Raw genomic sequence first — 26,090 nt, 5'->3', positions numbered from 1 at the left:
ATCCTAATCACTGGATTGGTAGAGGAGGAGCCATTGCTTGGCCGGCTCGTTCCCCCGATCTGAATCCCTTGGATTACTTTTTTGGGGCTACCTCAAAACTATGGTATATCGTACACTAGTTCTCAATGTTTCGCAACCATACACAATACGGCTGGAATTATGAGGCGTGTAAGCTGATCAATGCGGAGACGCTGGTAAATGGTAAATAACAACGTAGGTACTTAAGTATCTTCTTATTTGATTTTCCAAATATCTAAAGACCAGTAAATTTTACGAATTCTTTACAAGAATACTACTACTATTGCCACAAATTGATTGTACATTTTAAAAACAATTAAAATTATTTAAAAAACCAGTCGCGTACGATTTTTTTTTTTTATTCAAAAAAGGTCCCCTACTCCTCCAATAACTACGCCACTGGAGTGTATTTTGGAATAAGTTATCCATGAAAAAATAGTCCCTACTAAAAAAATTTCATCCCCCAAATTGTATCACTCAATCTTTTATGCCAGTGCAGCGGATATATAGAAAAATTTGATTGTTCGAAACACACAATATTGCTTTTCTTTAGAAGGAAAATTTGCGTCAGAAAATTGTTGTGTAATTCTGCGCAAGGTCGTATTAATTTTTTTTTCAAATTTATTGTCTAGAATTCTCATATCTGTGTCACTTATTGATAAAAAAAATTGTTTATAGCCATCTCTCAAACTCACAAATCCTGCATGCCAAGTTTAGTTGACATATCTTTGTCCCTACTGCACATATTGTACAAGTAATTTTTTTTAGAACTACAACACGAAAAACAGTGGCATTGCTTTGACAAATTGTCTTACATTCAATTGTTTTTATATAAGGAACATATGGTTGACCACTATTTTCTGATATACTCTGTATAAGGTGAAAGGTATCATAAATTCAGTGGCTGGTAGAGTATCAAAAAATAGGAGGAATAGGATTAGAGTAAATGGCTAAAGGTATTTACATTTCTTCAAGGACAACTACTAAGCCTATTAGAAGATCTTCTATTGCCTATTCAAATAGACAAGGATATGTTTATAAGAATTGTAACGACTAATTTACTAGATAGCAAAATTTGAAACGTTAGTGTTAGGAGTTCAAAATAAATTCGAGTAGTATTAACTTTCAGCGTTATCTTCATTTATTGTTAAGAATTTTAATTTCACGACTTATTTTACAGAATTACTAAAAACACTTGAAAATATTGGGTTTAGGGTTGTTGTACTGGATTTGATGACAAGTTACCTAGTGGATAGAGAGCAAAGCGTTAAAATTAGTGGGCAAGTAAGTTCCAAGAGAGTGGTGAAATACGGAGTGCCTCAGGGGTACTGTCCTGGGACCGATACTTTTTAACATATATACTCGTATATTAATGACTTGTTTAACCAATCTTCACTAGGCAAAATTATTAATTTTGCTGATGATACGGCAGTATACTACACAGCGGATAATTGGTTAGAATTGAGAAATATTGCTGAAAAAGATTTTTCTGAAATAATGCGTTTTTTAAATTCAAACAACTGACAATTAATACTAAGAAGACCTTTTTCTTACCGTTTGCCTGTTATAATGATGCATTGCCAAACTATAAAACGCTTAATTTTCAGATGCAATTAGATATTTAGGTGTATATATTGATAAAAATCTTCGATGGAATCATCATATTGACTATATAGTGAAAAAGTTGAGAACCTTGATAAGTAGATTTAAGCTTTATAGATGTATATTTAGCGAACGCTATTTTAAAATTCTTTACTATGCCCTGGTGCAGTCCCATCTTAGTTATGGAATAATAATATGGGGTGGAGCTACAAATACTCATTTAATAAAGCTTATATGTATGCAGAAGTGGCTACTTAAGATTATTCGCAGCAAAAATTATTGGTATCCATCAGATGTACTTTAGAAAGAAGCACAATTATTAGATATCCGTCAGTTATTCTTTCAAAACCTAGTCATTAAATATTGTAAAGTTAAATCCAGTACCAAAGATATAACTCACTCTTATGATACCCGAATAAAAAACACATCTGTGGTAATACCTAAATGTCATAAAACAATTGGTCAGAGACGTTTCACTTACCTATTGTGATATCTGAAATTCCTCTGCATATAAGAATTAATTCGATGAAGCTACTAAAAAAGACGATACAAAAATGGTTATTACTTAGGCCACGTGAAAAGATACACCTAATAATTGATAGGAAAAATTCTGGTTTCAACATTAAACATTTGGGTTCAGTCTACTGATGCCTATCATTATTCGATATAAAAAGTATTTAATAGGTCGGAAACAATAAACCCACAGTCCATAAAACAAAAAAATCTTATTTTTTGTATCGTATTATAGGTCTCTGAATTTTTGTCATTTTTTTTGAGAAACTGTATAAAACTACTGAAACTGAACCAACAGAAAACTGAAGAATAAGAAGAAACAGGGGTAAATGTAATATACAATATATATTTCCCCCTAATTTACACTAAATTAGGGGAAAAACTGCTATTTTCGGTGCTCAATAAACTACCGTTTGGCATCACACGAACTCGGTAGAGTCAATTCAGTAATTGAGCTGTAACATTAAGATCTAGAATTAATGCCAGGTTGCACGCCAGCTAATGTCTCGCAAGCGGTGCGGCACTTAATGTTGAAAATTTTATGTGCAAAGTAAGTGTTTCTAGTTAAGGATAGAATTTACTGGTACGAGATGCGTAGGAATCACATTTTTATTAACCAGCTTGTTACGTAACTTTAACTAATGTAATGAATGTAAAGTATATTGAAATAGTAGACGTACAGGGTGTCCCAAAAAATGTCGGTCCCCGATAACTTTTTGGAATTGAGTCCTTACAAAAAAAGTTTCAGGTTGCAGGATATCAAGAAACCAATATACCAATGACCTTGGATTCGATTTTGACTTTAAGTTTCAAGGACAAACCAAGTAGTAAATGGTAGAGATGTTTTAAAATCTTAGGAGCTTTGACCTTCATATGCGCAGAAACATAATCCGACCGTCGCCTAAATTATTCTACGTCCTAAAAACATTACACCTATTATTCACAGTCTCTCTCGAGCTTTTGCGTAAACAAGCCTTTGGTCCGATTACAAATATCATAATAAAATGCCCTATTCTTTATTATTTTAATTTAAACAATAAAAATATATATAACGAACGTTCGCCAGTTGACTTTATTAATGCCCGAGCGCCTTAGTTCATTTCTACTTGTAATGATGCACATGGTCTAGTTCTGAGTCAATGTTTTCACAACGTGCTTATTAGAAGAATTATGGGGATACGCCACGCCTTTCGCGCATTTCACGGCTCATGAGATATTAAAAGACCTCTACATCCTATTTTTTATGCCAGTAATCGATAGAGTGTCAAATTTTATACCTGAATATGGGGTCAGAAAATTTTTGCGATATATTCTTGCTGGTTATTTGAAGGTCATACACATTTTTCTCTAAATAAATCGAGGCAAATTTTTACTTAAACTGGTATAATAGAATGATAAAAGGAATATGCGTAATAAATAACACTGATAAATGCGCAATTCTCTGCAAAAAAGCCAAAATTTGTGAGCAAACTTCATCCCTTTGATTTATCTGATAGCGTAGAAAAAAAAAACTATGATTTCTGTACCCATTGCATTCGTACTTGCAACGATTATTTGTTTTATTTATTTATTTGTGTAAGAGATATTTATTTATAAATAATAACAAGAAATTATACAGGGCGTCCGGAAAGGTCATTTAAAAAATGAAGGGGTATACAGGAGAGCTCAAAATAGGTGTAGTACTTCATAATTTTTTTTAACAAAGTGAGACAGGAATCGAACTATGCCAGAAAAATATCAAATTTCGCAGCACTGTCAAAGACGTATATATTTAAATGGATCATTTTGTCTGGTCCTGTATAATTCAGGCTTATTGAATATCAGTTTAAACATTTCCATGAGTTTAACTTTAATTGCCCAAATTTCATTATTGTCGTGGTAACGACTTAACGAGTTATAATTGAATATGTTTTTCAAACTTCTTTCTTTGGAGGTGAATAACTCCACAACGAAACCCGATAGGAAAATTTTTTTTATGAAGTACTACAACTATTTTAAGCTCTCTTGTACACCCGTTAATTTTTGACATGACCTTTCCGGACACCCTGTATATTAATTAAATCTTTGTTGGGATACCCCGTATAGTACTAGTAAAAGCACTTTTCTAAATTAGCTATTGCCACCAAAATTATAGAGCAATTGCGTGATTGAAAACAACGACTTAAGGAGTGATAAAAGACTGTTATGTTATAATGGATGAAACAGATTTCGGTCTTGCCTCAATGAATATTTAAAAAATTGGAAACGTAAATGTTTTAAATAAATTCTTATATGAGATATTAATAATTTTTACAATGAGCAGTGACAAATGCATGTTGTGTTTAATGTAACCTTGGTCTCATTGTGTTAATAATTTTTAATTTTCCGAAAACATCTAGAGGAATGTCTAGAACTATGATAGATACAGCTAAAGTAACGTTTAAGTTATATTTTTTAGGTAAACTTTACCTGAAATTCAGTTGAAACTTGATTATATCTGCAATGAATAGTTGTATCAAAGTGAATTAAAAAATATCTACATGTATTTAAAACTAAGTAATGCTAATAATTTTTTAAATAATTCACTATTAATATATATATCACAAAACACCTGTCAGAAGATATAAGAAATGTTTGTGGCGATATTTCGATACTTTTTAATGTCTTCAGTAGAATTTCCACCAAACGTTGTTTCAATTTATTTGCTAAAATTTGAAAATACAAATTGAATTTGTTTGAATTAGCTTAACACCTATAAAATAAAATAAAAAGAAAGAGAAGGTACAATGTCCCAGCGTATTAAGTTATACAGGATGATTTCCTGTCTTAGGACATTACAATGAATACAAAACTTTCAGTTTAGTTAAAACCAAACAAACAAAATACAGATCTTGTTTCTGTTTTTAGGAAAATTTGTTATTAAATACGTTTTATTTAAAGACTTATCAAAATTTAAGTCAATTTAGATTTACAATTTAAAATTTCAAAAAGTCACTAAATCTGAATTATTGGACCTTATCCTTTGTCGACGTAATAGGGGCCTTATTATTTTTATTGTGTTTTTCGTTTATTAAATGAAATACAACACTGTTAATAAGTTTTTACGTCCTTAAAATCTACATAGTATAATAAATCAAAACCATACATTTTATTTTCTTATTTTCAGCAGTTTCTAGAGGATTTTTCTCATCTGGTAGGAATTGGCACCACAAAATACCATAGTTACATCGTGGGTCCATTTATTTAGAACTTACCCTACTGCTTATTATAGTTGTCTTTATAAACAGTCAAGCTAAACTAACGTCTTAAAAAATTTCTAATGTTGCAGTAGTTACAAGCACTAAGTTTTTTTGTGAGAATTTTGGTTCTTACCTTTTTTCCAGCTGCTCCATTGCCATCATTCTTACGTACCCGATCTGAGTAGGGTAAGGAATTCGCTTATCTTTCGAATTTATTCCTGTTTCCGTTCATTTCGATACTTTTAGCACAGTATATTTCTCACTTAATTGACTCCAACAAGTGTGTAAAACCGCGAAATCTCCGTAAACGCGTTTCACATAATACCCTTTGAACAGAGCGCCAAGATACTAAAAAAAAAAAAACAACAAAGGACGAGTTCGCAGTGGATATGTAGCGTGTGAAGAAGCGTGGGCAATGAAAGGATGTGGCCAATAGAGGGATTCGGAATGAGGAAGCGGTACAGTCTCATCACTCTCATCAGCTAGCTGTAGGGCCGGAGTGATTCCGAATGGGATTTTTATGCCGCTGAATATGACAATCATTCTCTGTTCATTTTAGCCGGCACGGATTGCTTGCCGCCTTGAATACTAAATTTAAAATAGCAAATACAAAATTAAATTCACTTATACTGGAACAATTAACCATAATTTATTATGACTAATGAACTCAACCAAAGTTATCTTAGTCCAAAAGTTGATACAGGGTGTTTGTCCTAAAGAAATTCTTTTAAATATAGTCAATGTTCCTTGATATAAAAAAACATAGGTACTATAAAGACAAAATATCTAATCTCACAGTCAATATAATTTCTGTAGTACTTGGTTTGGAAAAATACGTAATTGTTATTTACACCATAAAAGAGGTAAGTATTATTTATCAGTCGAGGACGATTTTGCGCCCGAGCTGTCGAGGGCTGGCAATAGAGTCCGAGACTGGTAAATTATACTTAACTGCTGCGTGGTGTATAACATTTCTTTGTGGTTCATGAAATAAAGATTAGGTTGTATTTTTTGACATTTTTTAATCAATTCATTTTGACATTATTCGAAACCTTGCAAAGTCGCCTTGGTTGTTTGGATTTTGTCGTTTCTAAGGTGTTTATAAACAAAGCTACATAAAAATTGCAAATTAAAACTGAAATTTCACGCTTTTTTATGTGCCATCAAGTAAGTAGATGTTATAACCAACCAGTGGGCAAGAATATACTTTCTATGATTCCTAATAAGATAAGACAGTTTTTGAAACTAGAACATCCTGAAAGATATACATGCCATTTATTCCGAAGAACATCGGCAACGTTATTGGCGAATACAGGAGTTGATGTATTAGCAATCAAGAGACATGGTGGATGGAAATCAGCCACAATTGCAGAAAGTTATGTTGCTGACAGTTCAAGTACCTAATAAAAATGAAATAGCCAACAGGATTCTTTACAATGACACTTCAACTCCAGATTCTAGTGGTACGTCGCATCTTGCTGTTTTAACGGATCAGTCAGATAATATTGAGCCTCCAGTGACTCAAATGGAGTGGTCAAGTCATTTTGAGAAAATGTGACAATTAGTAAACGCGATGGGAATAATTATCCAGATTTTATAAATGTTACTAAATGTAATAACTGTATCTACAATTACTATAAATATTCATTCATAATAATTTATTATAACTCGAAATCGCTTTTTAAGAGGTAAGTGAGGTTACTTACTTCCCGTATGTATTAATAATCTATTTACTATAGTGGGTGCAGATAAATATAATTTTTTTTGGGAGATTTCATTCTGTATTTAACAATTTCACATGTCAAATATGTGTTTTATATTAATACTTATTTAAACATACCAATTTTAGTTTTTGTTTTGGATAAAAATTTATTACCAGCTATTTGCTAGATATTGGTGGTGTAATTCGATAAAAGTCAGTAGAATAGTTGTTTCTCGCAATACCAACAGTTAGGAATCTTATCTGTGAGCTTAGATATTAATTTTGCATATCTTGATCTCCAAGAACACTGACTTCATTAAATTTGATTTTTTTAGGAAGAATTAACACGCGTGTTTACAAATTAGGGAATCATGTTATATTATTAACCAGTGGCGTACGCAAGGGGGAGTTTAGTTGTTCAGAACGCCCTCCTCCGCTCATGATAACGAAGTGTTAATAAGCAAAAAGCTAACAAAAGAAATTCAAAGACTAGAAAAAATTAAATGTTTAATAAGTTGGGACTATTTAATTATCGTAAACTATTAGATGTACAGGGTAGCCCAAATTATATGAAAGGTGCGCAATATTTTTCTGAAACTTTTCTAGAAATCAGATGTGAGGTATTTCAGCTAATTCCTGAAATGTAACGAATAAATTGGAAAACGTATAATTTTTTATGTTATCGTGTAAATCATTTGTTTAAAAAGAATGATATTATTTTTAGACACGGCACCCTCACAATTGTGAAGTTTTTTTTAACTGTTTTTCGAATATTACACCCTATTTTTTTTATAAAGGTCATATCGGTTTTTCGTGTATGGTTAAATGAAGAAAAAATATAATAATAGGATTAAATTTAAATGTTATATTCGTTTAAGTCGTAGTAATTATTTCGATACTTGACATGTCAATATTATTGTTATATTTTTCTTCATTTAACAAATTATTAGATATGTAATTTTTATCCAACCAATACAGCACCTTAATAAAAAAAATTGTAAAAGATAGAGAAAATATCTATTCTCTAGAAACCGAATTTCATTAAATTTATTTTTATAAATAAATGAGTTGTCATAATTCTTTAAATTGTAGGGACTATTAAAAAAACGCGAACATATTGAGAACTGCTGGGATCGAGAGGGAACGACAAGTAATATTTCCACACGACACGTCGCCGTCGTAGTCTGTTCGACGAGCTAGATCAGCGGTTCTTAAACTTTTGTTTACTGCAGACCTCCTTTTAATATTTTTTTATTGTTGCGTACATTCAGTTACTTAGATACAAGTCCCAATTTAAATGGGTTGGAAATATTAATTCGAAATTGCCCACCAAACTTAAATTTTGGAAAGATAAACAATAAGTTACACTCTACTAAGGTGATATCTCTATTTGTCGTCTGACTTTCAAACGCATACATTAATAATTAAAATGATAAAATTTTATACCTATCCAAACCATCATAAGCAAATATTTGTTTGTCTGGGATTATTAAAACTCGTAGGTCGGTCCAACTAAGATTTACGACTGAAAGCGTATAACGTAGACACGAGAGTTAAGCTGAAAAATCTTATTAGCCGTAAAAAGGGACAGTTAAAAAGCTCATTTCATGGAAAAGTCAATGCTAATTGGTGTGGGATCCAGTAGAAGGTACAAATTTGTGTATATGCACAAGTTTTGAAACATGAAAGAGACCTTAAATTAGGTTTCTGTTTAATTAAAATTACATTATGTTTTAGTTTGTTACGTTACACATACTTAAAAAATAAAAAAAACGAGATTATAAAAAATGAGTCGCCCAATTTTAATTTTTTTTTGTTAAATATAGATACCTACATATATAAAATAATTGACAAAAGACTGAGGGGAAAATTTAAAGGGTTACCAAGTGGGAAAGCGTAAGAAAGCGTATGTCAAATTTTCCTGAACAATATTAATTAAATAATTTTCCCTTTGATAATTTTCAATTTTAACATTTCCCGTTTATTTTTTTTTCCGTGAACGGAAAATGACAAAAAATTCAGTACCTTCTACATCTTCAACAATTTTTTAATGAAAACAATTCGTTTATGTAAAAAAAATTAAAACCTGAATTTTGAGATTTTTGGAACACTGTCACAAAATGCAAATTTTAAAATTCTGGACAGTTCTCTGTTCTCAAGGGACGACACTTTTTTTCACATACCGTAAATGTGATTTACTTCAATACATAACGAAATTTTTTAGAGTCGGTCCTGTGTTCAGTTTCTTAACTTTTTTATTCAACTCTCTTTTTCATAACTGCTACAATTAGGTTAACTATTAACATAAACTTTTCAACCAACCAATTTTTATTTACCTATTCAACTCACTGGTTGCGAGTTCCATGACACTTTTACAAACTGATCGTTGAGTGCAGCTACTGAAGTATAGTGTACTCCATACAAGCACCGTGGTATACTTCCTATACTCATATTTTACATTTTAACACAGTACATGAACAATAAGACTCTTATCTTGATTTACCGGTGTTTTTTTCCTTGCTACGGCGAATTATGGGCGACATTATCATAATTCAATAATTACGGTGCAGTTGCCAGCAACCCGTAATACACGACGTGAATTATGGATTGCATACACAAGGAAAGAGATTTTATTGAGGTAGTTATCGTTAAAATGTTGGTTGATGCACATTTGACATAAATGATAAGTATTTCCTTTATCTGTAGTTACTCCTACCTACAGTTGTGGTATTTAATTTATTTACTGTACTAAGGGTAGAAACATCCCGCATTTGTAGTTTAAATATAAATTATAGTTGTAATTCAGGAGTTGAAGGTAAAATTCTTCTTTTTGGACTGGACATTTATAAAAACAAAGTTTTGGCTGAAGCTGAGCAAGCTATTTGCAGTAGAAACATGTGCATGTGTTAAAAAATTGTACCTGTTGTGTACTTTTGTGTCCAGGTAACAGGAAAAATAGACGTAAAGCCCATGTTTTTAATTCCCCAGAGGATGAGGGTATTTATTAAGCAGGTTATGGGTGAAGAGTACATTGTTGACGGTATTATGCAAAAAATTGTAGAACAGGTAATTTTTTAATTTTAAAGTTAGTTCGATTTTAAACCGTTTTTTATTGGTCACAAATTTATATAAAAAATAATACTAATAACTTAATAACGAGCGCTCAAATAAAAACGTGGTCAAGTTGGTTCTGAAAATTTGGACGTAGGGCGTAGGGTATAGCAAATGAACTTAAACGTCATCTGTCAAAGCGCTATATCGCCGCTATCAATTTGAATATTTTCGTTTTAAAAAGCGTTTAAAATGGTGTTTTCTCAAGAACAAAAAGTGTTTATCATAGAGTCCTACTTTAGAAATGGACGCAAGATTGATGGAATATGGAAGTATTCTATTGAGGAATGTTTCATAGAATTTCAAAATCAATTTCCCGGCGTTGTTGAGGAGTACAAAATTTTTCAAAGTGCAGTTCAGCGTTGTGTTTAATGTTTTTCGTGAAACGGGCAGTGTAACAAGAAAAGAAGGAAGCGGCCGACCTAAAAAGCGGACTGAAGAATTAAAAGAAAATGTCCAACAAATAATGGAAAATGCGCCAAGAACTTCTGTACGTGTTTTATCACAAATGGTGGGAGTATCAGTCGGTACCTGCCACACAGTGTTAAAAAAAGATTTGCGTTTGTTCTCCTATCGTTTAACTTGTCAGCAAGAACTTCATGAAGTTGATTTTCCGCGACGGGCTGTATTTTGTGAATGGTTTTTAAACAACTAAGTACGGTGAACTTCATAATTTCACCTTTTTTTCTGATGAAGCCTGGTTTCATTTAAGTGGTTACGTAAACTCACAGAATATGAGAATGTGGTCTTCTGAAAAACCAGATAACTTTTTTGTCGAGGGCCCTCTACACGCTCAAAAAATTGGAGTTTGGTGTGCTCTCAATCGAAGGAGGATTTATGGACCTATTTTTTTAATGGTACTCTTACTGCGCAAAGGTATAGAGAAGAAATTATCGCTCCTTTTGTTAACCAGCTGAAAGAAAACGAAATTACAAACTTTTACTTTCAACAAGATGGCGCAAGGGCACATACGGCAGGCGAGACGATGAATATGTTGAGGGAAGTTTTCCAAAATCGACTAATAAGTCTCAATGCTGAACATGAATTTCCACCGAGGTCATGTGATATTACGCCGTGTGATTTCTTTTTGTGGCCTTACCTTAAAAACACTATTTTTGAACTGCCTATTCCTGATTTAAACCATCTGCAGGTTCGACTTATAGACAAGATTCGTGAAATTAACAGTACCCCGAGCATCTTAGAAAATGTCTAATTCTTTGAGAAACAGGTGTGAAAAGTGCTTGGAACAAGGAGGGGGACACTTTCAGCAGCTGCTTTAATTTATTGTTATACAAGGAGGGGGACACTTTCCGCAGCTCCTTTAATTGTTTGTTATTATTATCACGATTATTCTTTAAAATAAAGTTATATAGTCATTAACGTTATTGAAACTGGTCGCTATAAGCTACTCCCTACGTCCAATGTGTCAGAGCCAACTTCGACCACGTTTTTATTTGAACGCTCGTTATTTATGTCGAAAGTGCTATTATGTAAAGTATGCAATTACTAAAATGTTCTCTTTATTTTCTACATTAAGAATATTATTTGCTGTGTTACTTTATTCTTAATAGGATTTTCAGTAAAACCGTTTGTCATGGTTGGAAGATTTCCATCCCCCATGACCCTTCGTAATAGAATCTTAATAGATTTAAATCTAATAAACTTTCGGTTTGTCATTAACTACTATAACGTACAATACACCGAACTGTATATTCTTTTAATATTTACCTTAAGTTAGACCATTTACTTGTCTGATAAGTACCTGTGATTATAAGTAAAATGTCATTAAGAATAAGAAATTGGAATAAAATATAATTCCGCTTCATAAAATATCGATAAAGAACACGTCGACGATAAGGAATATTTAATAAGGTACCTACTTTATTACTTGTTATGTTCAATAAAATCTTTTATACACTCATAGTCGTACGACACTCATGACAATTTATATTTACAAATTGACCTGTTTAAGCGATTTTTTTTTTAATTTCAACTGGAAAAAATATGATTTTTGTTCCATCATTGTGGGACCAGTGTATAGTTAATGTACTTACACATTGTTTAAGATTTCATTCCTCGATAATTACCTATCTTCAGTTGCGCAACAGACATATCTAGCGTGATTCATGGTGATAAATTCGCACCCACTGCTATATACCACAAAGCTTCCCTCTTCCCTAATGTACATCACATTAATATCTACATCAAATATATGCCTCTACATCCTACTTCCTAGTAAAGTAAACAAACCACGCTCATACGTATTATGTTGTTGCGTTTCGATTATATTATTTACACAGGAAAAGCTAGAAGAGGGAAGTAATGCAAGTATGAATCATTTTTATTTTTTCGAGGAAATTGGTCGATTCCGAATAAGTTATAATGGTGTGGTTTCTGTTTTGTGTTAGGGTTAGGGTATTATTAACGAGCTTTATCTATTTAAAGCGTATGTAATTACGATGTGTTTGTATTATAGTATGTATGTTTCGTGCAAACGTTGTCCCTTGTGGAAAAAATGAAATATTTACTTCCGACATTGTTTCTGTTATTATCTTCCTTCTGGTACTAATGATTCTCTATAAAATTAATTTTTGTTTACTCTCTCAACTACTAAAAGTGACACTCCTATTGTAAAAACTAATTAGGTTATTATGTCATAGCAATTGTTATATATAAAAAAAAACATATACTACTAGAAAACATTAAAGGAACAATGAGTTCATGAATTTTTTATTGATTTTCGAAAGACTGCATCTCAGTGAGAAATGGTCGTATCAAGATAAAAAGAAGCTTTAAGTCTCTAATTTCGAGATCTTTAGACAAACATTTTTTTGAGTTAGAGTTATCGAGCAATCAAAAGAAATACCTCGAGGAGAATAATTTTTTTAGGACTGCCCATGGACTAAGGAAATTTTTTTCAGACTTAATCAATACAGAGATCAGTTAGCTTATTTATTCAGCTTCAATCTGATTTTTGAAAGGTCTCCGAGCAACTATTGGTTGTGGAGATATCGATGTTGAAACTAGAGACATATAGCTTCAAAACGATTTTTTTTCTCGATATGACATTTTTCGGTAAATTTTTTGCATTCTGGACAAATTTTACGGCTAAATCATATTAGCTATGACTAGTACGAAGTATAAACGGATATATTTTTTAAAATAACACAGATTAGTAATGGAAAACTTGTAATGTAATAGTAATTTGATTCAAATGATGAAAGTGACCTTCCATCGTTAAAATATTGTTGGTATCGGCAATTTAAAAGTTATTTCTTTAGTTGTATTATTTAAATTGTAGATACTTGAAATATTTTACACTTTTATCGCAAGACAGTAGACAGTGACTCGTTTCCAAATTGTGTGACGGGTAAGGCGTGTGGAAAACGAGATTCCATGGGCGTACCAGTTTAGGAGGTTCGAAAAATTGTTAAATATATCGTAGAACAACAAATATATCGACTTTGATAAAAACCAACACTGTTTTGTTTATACTAAATTATCTATCAACTGTTCTGTATTCGAAGTCAAAGAGGGCCTACTATCACCCGCGTACACTGTTGTTTTTGCTTTTGTTTATATAAATAGGTTTTCAAAAAACGCTTCACTTGAGACCTACTAAATTAAAATTTACTATAAATAGAAGAAAATAACATAAATCATCTCTAAATTGCAATAAAAGTTGTATTTTGTTACGCTTAAGAAACCTTGAAAATTTGGTAAAAAATATTTATTTGTTTACGAGTTTTTGTATTTGTTTATTAGAAATAGCATTTTTTCAATTGCAAAAACGTGGTTGTTAGTCTTATAATAAAAGGCCTTATGAGGGCTCATTTGTTTCGCCTTGACTTATATTTTCAAGATATGCTATGCAATTGGGAATTGTAATTTCATGTAAAAAAAAATATTATTCTAGGACCATTTTTAGCCGAGATAGCTTTTTTTTTAAATTGTGTAAATAACTTGTTTATTTATAAACATTAAGACTTGAAATTTCGGAAATAAATCAATCAACCCTTAAACTTCATAATAACGGTTAAAGATATCGAAAAAATGCATTTTTTAACCCTTTAAAAAACGTCCTCGAATACATTTTTACACCTGCAATGTGGTGGGGGAAATAAGAGAAACGTTCTGCGGCTTCAAATCTTGACTGCCCGAAAATTTTGCGATATCTCCAGTAATCGTAGACCAATTTGAACCATTTTTTTTTAAGTCTGGGGTAGCGCATGAAAATAATAACAACTGCACGGCCCATTCTGCAATAATTAATTATCAATTTGTTATAAACTATTGATTTTGTAAAAAAAAATTTTTCGCATATTTTCGAGAAATAATTTTTCACAATTTTCTTAAAAAACAATATTTTTATGTAAAAAACTTCAGGAAATTATATATTTTTTATGTATAAAGTTTATTTTCATTTAATTTTAAATTTATTCCCAAAATTTCAAGTCTTAATGTTTATAAATTAACAAGTTATGAATTTAAAAGAAAAACGCTATCTCGGTTAAAAATGGTCCTAGAACAATTTTTTTTTTGTTTTAAATTCGTGAAAAAATACCAGGATTACGAATATCAAAGCGGCTTTAAAAAATATTTGTTCTTCGCAAAGTTATTAACGAAAAACCTTATAAACAAATTACACTATTTGTTTATACGCCGTTTTGAGGAGGTTAACCTACGAAATTACAATTTCCAATTGCATATTTTGAAAATATAAGTCGAGACGAAACAAATGAGCCCTCATAAGGCCCATTATTATAACGCTAACAACAGCGTTTTTGCAATTGAAAAAATGTTATTTCGAATAAACAAATGCAAGAACTCGTAAACAAATAAATATTTTTTACCAAATTTTTAGCGTTTCTTAAGCGTAACAAAATACAACTTTTACTGCAGTTTAGGGACGATTTATACTCTTTTCTTCTATTTATAGCAAATTCAAATTTCGCTGGTTTTTTGCAATTATTTAAACAAATTGTTAATGGATTTTAATTATCATATCTCAAATGAAGCGTTTTTTGAAAACCTATAAGTATAAACAAAAGCAAAAACTCCTTTAATACAGCTAAAAAACACCATTTTTGGTAATTTTTCCATTATAATCATGGTTCAAATAATGACCTTGTTGTTTTAAACCGATACTTTTTGGGAAATATTATTTCTTTTTGCCTAATCTAACGACTAAACCAAGTTTCAATCTGAAACGAATTACCTTTTGATTTACACGTATTACAAATTTCATTTATGGGCTATAACGTCATTGAATAGTTGTTTCTCGTAAAAAAATTAAGAATACTAGACTAAATATTGTGAACTATGTACCTAGTCAGTTTTACAATTAAATTCTCTCATTATCTAAAAACAGTAAGTACCTGTGGCTTCAAGACAGTGTTTTTGTTTTCCTTGTTAACATTTTTTAATAATCACTCAATTTGTTTATTCTTCAAAGAAATTTGATTCACCTTTTTCGTTTTTCGATAATAGTTCCCAACCTTGATTTGTTAATCAATGAAATTCACCTATAAACATAAAACAAGACGTTTCTAGCAAAATCAAAGTTTTTGTTGCCGAAAATGTAGGTCATTGGTATCGCCTGGGCTTCCGTAAACGAAAAAGCGGCTTTAATTCGAAACAAAACGAACTTGGCAGCGGCATCCGCTTTTCATTTTTATTAAGTAATTTAAATCGCGGTTTCTATAGCATATTTATACTCGGGAGAATATGGTAATGGTTTCATTTGAATGGAGCGGCATTGAGGGCGGTTTTATGTTCCCCAGACCCAATTACACCACCGAAAGAAACATAAACATTTTATTTTTGGAGCGGAAGTTGATTAATGACGGCGTCTTTTCAATCCATCACCCTCGAATAAGAATTATTTATTCTACCCTCAATGCCCGGGATTAAATCGATTATATTTTGTGGTTGTTTGTGCTAGCTAGGTGCAAGCGAATGCAATTCCAAATCCTTGAGTGCCGGCAAAAAAAGATTGTTGAGAAACAAATGCATCCACAACGTGCCACTGCCCGGTGAGGATTTTTGGCTGGACGCATCGTCGGACCATTCTTCTTCGAATATGCGGCTGGTTATAGTCCAATTAACTAAGCCTTTAAATCGAAATTTTGTCAACTTGGCTGAATTTTTGATATGAGTTAGTTTAAGGTATATTATAACAATAAGTGAGAGTAATTTTTTGTTCAACCCCCGGCCAAGGGTGGAAAAAGATAAAACAAAGGGCTTTTTCAAGATAACTCAAAAAGGGTAAGAGCTAGAAAAAAAAGTTTTTCATGAAAGTTGTAAAGCAGACAATTCTACATAAAAATGGTCTCTTAGCTTTTTCTTGTACTATTAAAATTAACAGAGTTAGGGAGGCTAGAAGTTAAGGGAAGATTTCAGAAATTTAATTTTGTTAAATCATTAAAATTAACGATTAAAAATTTGATTTTTTGTTATAACTTTCTTATTAAAAATTAAAAAATATATCTATTTCTCTGAAAAGAAAAGTTACATATTTTAGAGCAGATTGAAAAAAAAAATTACAAAATTCAATCATTTTTCTGTTTGTTATGATTTTTTTTAAATTTCTGAAATCTTCCCTTAACTTCTAGCCTCCCTAACTCTGTTAATTGTAATAGTACAAGAAAAAGTTAAGAGGCCATTTTTATGTAGAATTGTCTGCTTTACAACTTTCATGAAAAACTTTTTTTTCTAGCTCTTACCCTTTTTGAGTTATCTTGAAAAAGCCCTTTGTTTTATCTTTTTCCACCCTTGGCCGGGGGTTGAACAAAAAATTACTCTCACTTATTGTTATAATATACCTTAAACTAACTCATATCAAAAATTCAGCCAAGTTGACAAAATTTCGATTTAAAGGCTTAGTTAATTGGACTATTAGGCAATAACAGATAATGGTGCTCGCTATCGCGACATCATAATCCAGTTTTTTGTAAATACTTAATTGACTGACTTAACGGTCAGAAAATGCATCTTCATTTCGTCGCAAGGTCGCCTCCAATCTTGTAAAGGTTCTATGATCAGGAATGAGGCGCTCTGGATACCTTTCTCGATATAACTCTACAGCTCTTGATTTTTTTGTGACTCGCCGTAAAATAGCAACATATCAACTTTTTCTGAATGAGAAAACATTTTGTAAGCACAGAAGTTATACGTTTGACGTTCGTACTGAGTAATGACAAGTATTTTGTGACATTTATGCACTTTAAACAACGAATATTCAATTATTTGCCAACGACTACTTGATCCTTCTACCGCTAATGTGATTTTTAGGTGGTATTTTTTTTGTGTCTCTTTAGGACGATATTGCTCATACCTTTTAAATGGGAAATAATACAGAAAAATTCCTCTAATAAAAGTTTATTAGATTTCTTAACAGGAAAAAAATTTGGGTATGTTTCTGGAGAAAATAGTCGTTTCTGTCAAATCCCAAAGATAATACTTTCTATTGAAAATGGAGCTTACCTCGTACCATTTAACACCACGTTAAATTTTTTGTATCCTCATAGCAGACCCATACTATCGAGTTTGAGACACCCCGTACATTTGTTGGAAAAATCAACCATGCCGGTAAGCGCTAAATCACACGAAAAATTATGCGGAGACAAAAAATGAAGCGCATGCAATGAAGCACAAGATATATTTCTATGTAATTATTACTGGTAGATATACAAGTTGGTGAATTTTTTTTGTAAATGAATCTCTGTCGTTGATTGCTTTACAAAAACTGCGGATTTTTTGTTTTGTATTTATCTACACGCTAAAGACATACCAAATTTGTTAAAAATATCCCAAGCGATTTTGAAATTAAAAACGTAAAATTTGTTTTTTTTTCTAAATTTTGAAAATCCTGGATAACTAGGGCCTGGATCTTCAACTCGTTCTTAGAAAATACACTGCATATTATTCACTATTGTTGAAAATTTATTTTTAATATCATATATCATTTATTTTATTGTTTATTCTATTTTTTGTATTTTGTTGTTATTTTGTTGTTTTTGTATGTATTTAGTTTGTTTTATCTCACTTAGTTGTGTATTGTACTTTATAAAGGTGATTTTTTATGACCGCATCTATTAACAAGCTGTTTTTTCATTGCATTAGAACTAAAACGTGAATTAAAAACTAACAGTAAAAAAATAATTTAGTTTCCGTAGCCGACTGATTATGTTCAAATAAAATCATTGCCTACGTGTCAATTAAACGACTTCAGTATTTGATTGGGCAAATTTTTGCTTTTATTTGAGTCAATAAACCTACGATAGAACCCTGACGGTTGCGTGTTTCTATCTAGGTGAAAATAACCAAGAACGGTGGGTGGATCACTTGCATACTGATGCGATCACTTTCAATTTACGGTCCACAGCCGTGTGAAATAATATTCTCTGAGGTATTGGCTTATTTATTTACAATTGGAAATAATTCGAGCAACAGTAATTTATCCGTGGAAACATTATTTCGCGGATTATTTTAAAAATTAGTTGCGAATGACGTACACCGCGTTTCCGAGAAAATTTAGATGTTTGACTGGGTGGTTTATTTAAGTTAGATATGCAAAATAAATAGTTTTTGTTAAAATAATTCAAGCTTATTGGAATAGCTTTCTTCGTTTTCAAATATTTATGATAAGGTGTAGCAAAATAATATATCAGTTGTGGTATTTAAATATTATTATATATTTATTAATTTAACGAATGTTAAAGTGAGTTTCGAAAATATAAAGTTTGAACAAAAATACGTTTAGGGCGTTGTGATGCAGATGTCGAGAAATGAAAACAAAATATTTAATTTTGTAGATAGTGCTAAAACTAGAAGAACTTTCCGAATAATAGAAAACAGTCATTCTCTCAAAAAAATATAGGGAATTTGTTAATAAAGCACAAATACATTAAATTAGTCATCAAAATTTATTTTATCTGCTGCTCAGTCACCGAAGGGTCAATATTATCTGATCCAGCATAATGCGACGTACTACTAGACACTGAAGACACACACTGTTGGTTATTTCATTTTGTTACTTAAACTGTCAGCAACATAACTTTCTGCAAATGTGGCTGATTTCCACCCACCATGTGTCTTGGTTGCTAATACATCAACTCCTGTATTAGCCAGTAACGTTGCCGATGTTCTTCGGATTGAATGGCCTGTATATGTTTCAGGATGTTCTAATTTGAAAAACTGTGCAATCTTATTAGGAATCATAGAAAGGGTATTCTTCCGACTGGTTGGTTGTAACATCTACCTGCTTGATGGCGCATAAAAAGCGTGAAATTTCAGTTTTAATTTCCAATCTAATCTTGATATATTTCTTGAGAATTTCTAAGTGAGAAACAGAACCCATACGAGAAGTAACTGTAAACTACGTAACATACCATTTTTAGAATCTGGAATTGTAACTACAATAATGTCATCGACATTTTTAAAATTGACGTTGTCCAAACTAAGTTTGCATAACTCATCAGAAAGAAGTAATAATTCAAACCCAGCAAAATTGCTTTTATGTAGCGTTGTTTATAAACACCTTAGACACGACAAAATCCAAACAACCAAGGCGACTTTGCAAGATTTCGAATAATGTGAAAACGAATTGATTAAGAAATGTCAAAAAATAGAACCTAATCTTTATTTCATGAACCACAAAGAAATGTTATACACCACGCAGCAGTTAAGTATAAATCGGACTCTATTACCAGCTCTCGCTCCGCTCGGGCGCAAAATCGTCATCTACTGCTAAATAATACTTACCTCCTTTATGGTGTATATAACTATTGTCTGTTTCAAAATAGATTCCATTTGAAGCAATACACTTTTTCCAGTGAACAACCTTGTCGACAAAGCACTTTTTAAACGCATATTCCGGTATGGATTTCAATTCCTTCAGCGATCATTATTTGATGGCTCCTATCGACTCGAAAAGTGTTCCACGAAGTGGTAATTTGAATTGGGGAAAAAGGGAATAGCCAGCAAGAGCCACACCTAAACAGTCGCTGCTCAAAAACATTCGTTGATTTTGTGGTCATAAATTCATTCACAATTAGCCCTTGTGTGATGGTGCATTATCGTGGTGCAAAATTCAAGATTTGTCCTTCCGTAAATCTTGTCTTTTGCGACGGATACTCTCTTTCAAACGACTCGTAACGCCCAGATAATATTCTCCATCCGGAAGGAATTCTGTGTGGACAACACCACGATAGTCAAAGAAAACTGTCAATGACTTTGATTTTTGATCGACTTTGACGTGTTTTTTTTGTTTCGGCTCATTAGAAAAGCGCCATTCCAAAGCTTGTTGGCTTATATGCATGTCAAACCCCTAAAACCCATGTCCCATCACCCGTTAGGATGCGTTGCATGAATGTATAGTCCGAAATTCAGCTCTTTTGGAACCAGTAATGATACGACGCGTTTCATACCCAAAACATCAACTAAAATGTTGCGAATTGATTCGTGAAATATGTTTAGTTCATATGTCAGCAGGCACCATTTCCTTCACTTCATAGATATTTTCTTCAGTTGAAGGCGTGGCAAATCATCGACAACTTCTCCACTATGTTTGAATGCTTGAGTTTCGATAAAACTGAATTACCGTACGTCTTTCCCATCATTTTCAACGATTCAGCACAATAAATGCCTCATGAGAAGTAAGTAAAAGTAAAAAAGGATTATTTTCAAGTAGGATCAGACCCCTATTACCATATACAAAAATGTTATGCCTTTGCTTATCTTTAGTTACTTTAATTGTGGTACTTTTTTGCTGTAGCATATTTAATTAAAACATTAAGGAAGCATTATGCTAAATACACAATAACGACATGGGAACGAATACCTCATTAGCTGTCGCAGAAATAATTGTTATTTGAGAAAAAATCCTTGCTATGAGTACATCTGGCAATGTAACAAAATCGCATTACGTAGTCTTTTGAACTAGTTACATAAAACGTACTTTATTCACAGTATCACACTAGGTTTGTATACATAAATTACCAACTATTTTCAAAACAGCTCATGTACAAACTTTCATTTAAACAGTATTTGAATACTCTGTGAATTCGATTGAAACTTACAAATATTTATTATGTAACACTGAACGTTCTTCTAAACAGAATTTGCTTTCAGGATGAATTTAAATTGTGAATCTGGAAAGTGATCGAATACCAAAAAAATTCTAACAGAATGGTTGCGTTCTTGTTACTGTGTTTGGTTAATGTCACTTATTTCGACATTATAAAAACATTTTGTTTTATACAACCCGGTATACAGATATTTTAAGTAATGGATAAAATTTCACCGTTTGATTCTATGATGAAAATTAATGAGAGAAGTTCGCATAAAAATTTGTCAATAGACAATTGAAGTTAAAAAAATTAAACTTAGTTTTAGTCATCTCAGCATTGGTATTTATTTAAAAACGCTCCCCTGTAAGGACGTTTGTACGACACTGGATTTTTAACTGAAACCATGCCTGGCAATAGAAGTTCAGAATATTAATTCCGAGATATTACTAAAACTAAGCTTATTTTTTTTGGTAGTGAAGAAAATCTTGATACATTTCTCCCATTAATTTGTATTGTAGAATCTAGTGAAGAAATTCTTTAGCAGACACCCTGTAGATTAGCCTTTATTAAAATTAAATTAAAAATTAAAAGTTTTAATTAAAATACAAGAACTTGTTTTAACAGCGATTTATTTATTTCTTTCTTTATTAGTTTAATTCACAGGCCGATAATAAATAACCACAAATTTGTCCGACCTTCTAACCCAGAAATCAGAATGTACTTTTCCGAAGGATTTTGGTGCGATGAATTCAAATCCGAGGTCCAAATTTATCAATTAGCTCTGGTTTTCGAGATATCCTAACCTAATAGTGCTAAAATCGCTAATTTTTAACATATTTGAGGTTATGTTACATGAATAGGTAATTTTATTGCTAAAACCATTAATGGAGTCTTAAAGTACCATACTTACTCTTTAAAACGCACTTGGATATATCCCAATATCATTTTTCGTCTTTGAAAAATCGCGTGTTGAAATTTAGTAGTTTGACTTATTTCTCAATTTTTGAATATACTGACAACATAGCACCACAAACCTATTTCATCGGCACCTGGAAGTAGGGATCTCACATGTTTTTGGGATCGCTGATCATGAATCTGAACTACAAAATATTCTATCATGTCAAATTTTGCAATAAACTTTAAAAAATGTCTAAAAATACGATACATGGCCGATATTTTACGCATTATATCAATCGGGAAATACATTTACACGCAAAAGAAGCTAATACGCTCAATCCCGAACTCATAAACCCTAAACCCATAAATCCATAAGGTGCAGCGGCGGGTCTCAGCTGGTGGGTCTCAGCCAGGACAGGAGGAGGCCCCACGAGGTGAATTAATTTTAACACTGTGTATCATAATTAATCATTTATGAGAGATTAATTTTTGCACTCAATATTTAATTAATTAAAAACCAAGTCTGGATAAAAAATGACTCAATAATAGTTAAATTCTTAGTATTTGTAGCCAACAATTATCCAAGTTTACAGAGTAGGTATGTAAGTTGAAACACATATTTACCGTTCAACTAAATAGTCGCCTCTTTTCGTTTTGTTTTAAAGGTACTATTTTTCGTCTCCAAAATTTTGGCCGTATCCCATTGAATTATATGATCGTTTTCCCAAATTTTTATTTTTCAAATTTTCCGTAAATTTATAGGTAGTGTATTTGTCTGCCTTTTTTCAGTGTGAAATTTTTGGTTAGGCAAAACTAATTTCATAAGGAATAATATCAATCAATCTTTGACTAATCCTTTTGATGCAGGAGTTGACTTCGTTAACTTTTTAATTCTATCATATCACAGGTAAAAAATTAAATACCCAATAAATAAAGAAAAACAAGAAAACTGTTCTACAAATAAGTAACTTCGGACTATAATGTAATTCATGTCTTGAAAATTATACATAGTATTTTGAATATCTGTAAAATCAAATAAACAAAACAAATGAGTGTTGACAGAAATTACTAAACAATTTTCAGCTGTTTGTTCGTACATTTCACTTTACGGGATTTATATTTGCTAAGCAAATTTCATTTCGTCTTTATTCCTCTTTGTTGGGTAGAGACTGTGAAATGTTCACAATTTCGTGAAGATAAATTGTATGAAGAGGATAACGTCGGTTGTACAATGGAAAATTAATAGTATACTCGAAAACAAATCTGTAGAACATTATTATGTCATGTCATTTGTATCCCTTCTTCATAGTTTTCCAATGTTTTGAATCGTCCGATGATCTTTTCAGACTTACATTATTAATCATACTGCAGATATAAAAAAATAGCACCTTCAAATGCCTTTTGAAAAAATGTGTAATTTTTTTATTTCTTTATAGCTATATTTTCAGTAATTTAATGTAATATCATGCAGTGGAAGTTTGCGAAATATTGTGTAAAAGACAATCATTATTAATGTCCCATATGTGTATTTACCTGTGCAGTGGTATATTAAAAGTCATTTAATGTCCGATAATCATAGATACGCCTAGTATAAATGCCTTCACATTAATTATAAAATTTTATGTTTGTGACGTGAGGTTACATATGGTGACGAAACAGAAAACGGCAATAATGTATACTTAATCAAGTGAATGGGAGGAGTATGTTGGAATGTACCTTCACTAAGTGGAGAAATAAACAATGAGGAGTCTCCAATCGTTTCCTTTTTGCAGTTATATTATTTCATAATTATCAAATGGTATAATTAAGTGAAAGAAAAATAACTTACGTGCTTGCTTTGAAAAAGAAGCACGTGTCTACGTATAAACTAATGCAAATTATTGATATTTAATCGAGTAGTTTTGGTCGTAAGGTTGTAGGGGTCATTTGACCCGGCATGAATTACTTATAAATCAATACTAGGTACCACATATAACAATAACTTTAGAAACTATGCCGTCAATTCTTGTTGGTACAAGTGAGTACACAGGTAAGCTAAATCTGTCCACCAAGGGGGAGTGGTTTTCGTCAAAACATTTTTGTACGGCATTTCTAAAGTATATAGGTTATACAAAAAAAAATGAACCTCGACCTAATGCCGTACAAAAATAGCAATACCGGAAGCCAGGAAAACTTGATTTTCCGAAAATTTTGGCCCGGGTTTTGGTGATTTATTACAGTACCTACGGCATATTAATATGCGTACAAGATGTAAACGGTTAAAAAAAAACAGTTACGAACGTTCAGTAGTCTATTTAAATAGTTGCAGAGAAACTTCCTTTTAAAAGAATTTCACTAAAGTTGATATTCCTAATAAGTTAGACTTGCATTTACATAGTAAGCGCTTCAAATTGTTTTCACTCCCAGTAATTCTAGTTACTCTAACAGAAACGTTTATTGTTCAGCTGATTAGCATTATGAACTGGCATGCCTTTGTTTACCATCGTTTTCTTTGATTGCATGTATTCATTCTCTGCTTCACGTTTGGTAATATGTCAGATTAAGCGTATGTTGCCCGGGCACTGACAGTAATTCCACTATTTTTGTTGTAAATTTAATTTTTATCACACACATGCGTCACCTTAACATTGTCGTTGACATTTTAGTTTCTATTTCGAGAGGACCAAAATAATATCGCCCGTAATGTGACAATGGTTATTTATATTAGTCAAAATCGATATTTGTTTATATAGAACCACGCTAATATGTTTCGCATTAATTTGAATACCGAACGACAGTGTTAAAAAATGAATTAGATATGTGGCATTTATGTAAATATGCGTGTGTCCAAATTGTAAAATAAAGCCTATACATGAAAGTATGGTATTACACAACTCGATACGAAATTTATGTATCTATGTCTGAAATCGAAGTGAGCGGTCGAGAATGTTTTATTGGAAATTACACTAGGACAAATCGGTCTATTTTTGACGGGAAAAAGGTGATCTCAGCGTTCGGAAATCTACTTACTATGCGAACAATTAAAAAAATTACTTTTTGAGATACAAACGCGTAGTATTCTGTTGTTGTGATTGATGTTCTAGAAGTTCTTTTCACCCTGTACATTACTGATGGATGTAGTCTTAATCAACTTAATTTTCTTTATGATTATATATAACATCATAACATATAATAATATAAGAGAAAGTCCTTAATTAATCGTAATAAAGTTAATTTATTACTAAAAGAGCTATCAAAAACTATTAATAAAAGTAATTACATAGAGAAAACACATTAAAATGGTCAATGAAATTCTCACAAACAGGAAAAGTAAAATAATGAAAGTAAATGTTTAAGGCAAGTAAATATTATCCTTTATGTTTTTACATTTTAGTTGATTCATTAAAAAAAATAGAACTTTGGGAAAGAAAAATACAAAAGCGTTCTTTTTTCTAACAACTTATCAAAATTTTATATTTATCTTTTTTTCACATTATTTGGGGGAAATATACAGGGTGTTTTCTTTTTAAACCCACTAGCTTTAACAGATAACGAGAGACTTCATTTTGAACAAAAAAGTTCATGTTCACGTATATCATAAGTCGCTTCCAAACCGAGATACAGGGTGTTGAATTAATTTTTTTACACTTTTTTGGTGATATCTAAAAAAGAGTAGGTACTAACGAAACCAAATTGGGTATATCTTGTGGCGACATAAGGTCCATTCACTACAACTACCAGTGGCGTGGTAGAAGGATAATCAGTGCCCATTTCTAAAATGTAATTCTACGCCTATGAGTTTTTTGAAATTTCATTTTCACCAAACCATGGTTTACTAGATATGTCTCTTGTAAGAACAGCTTTTTAGTTTAAAATTAATCAACGATTTGAAAAATAAAAATTTAAAAAAAATCCATTTGCATAGAAATTCTTTGTAAAAATGCGGTATTTTTGGTTGTAGCGGAAACATGAACTTTT

At 31.7% G+C, this 26,090-nt stretch overlaps 1 protein-coding gene across 3 annotated transcripts in view; it reads right to left on the bottom strand.

The window, feature by feature from the left end:
• The window catches only part of LOC108914143 (cytochrome b reductase 1), a 135,984-nt gene that overhangs the window by 68,774 nt on the left and 41,120 nt on the right, over positions 1-26,090 (bottom strand). Inside the window, exon 1 of one of the 3 annotated variants that reach the window (XM_018719889.1) lies at positions 5,485-5,696. The exons of the other annotated variants lie outside the window; for them this stretch is intronic. Within the exon in view, the coding sequence (XP_018575405.1) occupies positions 5,485-5,513 (29 nt within the window). The 5' untranslated portion in view covers positions 5,514-5,696. Of the gene's footprint in view, positions 1-5,484; positions 5,697-26,090 lie in introns of those variants that run through there. 3 annotated transcript variants of the gene reach the window in all.

The sequence above is a fragment of the Anoplophora glabripennis genome, unplaced genomic scaffold, assembly GCF_000390285.2.
Source record: "Anoplophora glabripennis isolate ALB-LARVAE unplaced genomic scaffold, Agla_2.0 scaffold16, whole genome shotgun sequence".
Lineage (NCBI taxonomy): Eukaryota > Metazoa > Arthropoda > Insecta > Coleoptera > Cerambycidae > Anoplophora > Anoplophora glabripennis.
The sequence above is the reverse complement of the archived record's forward strand: the minus strand, read 5'-3'. Positions and strand labels throughout refer to the sequence as shown.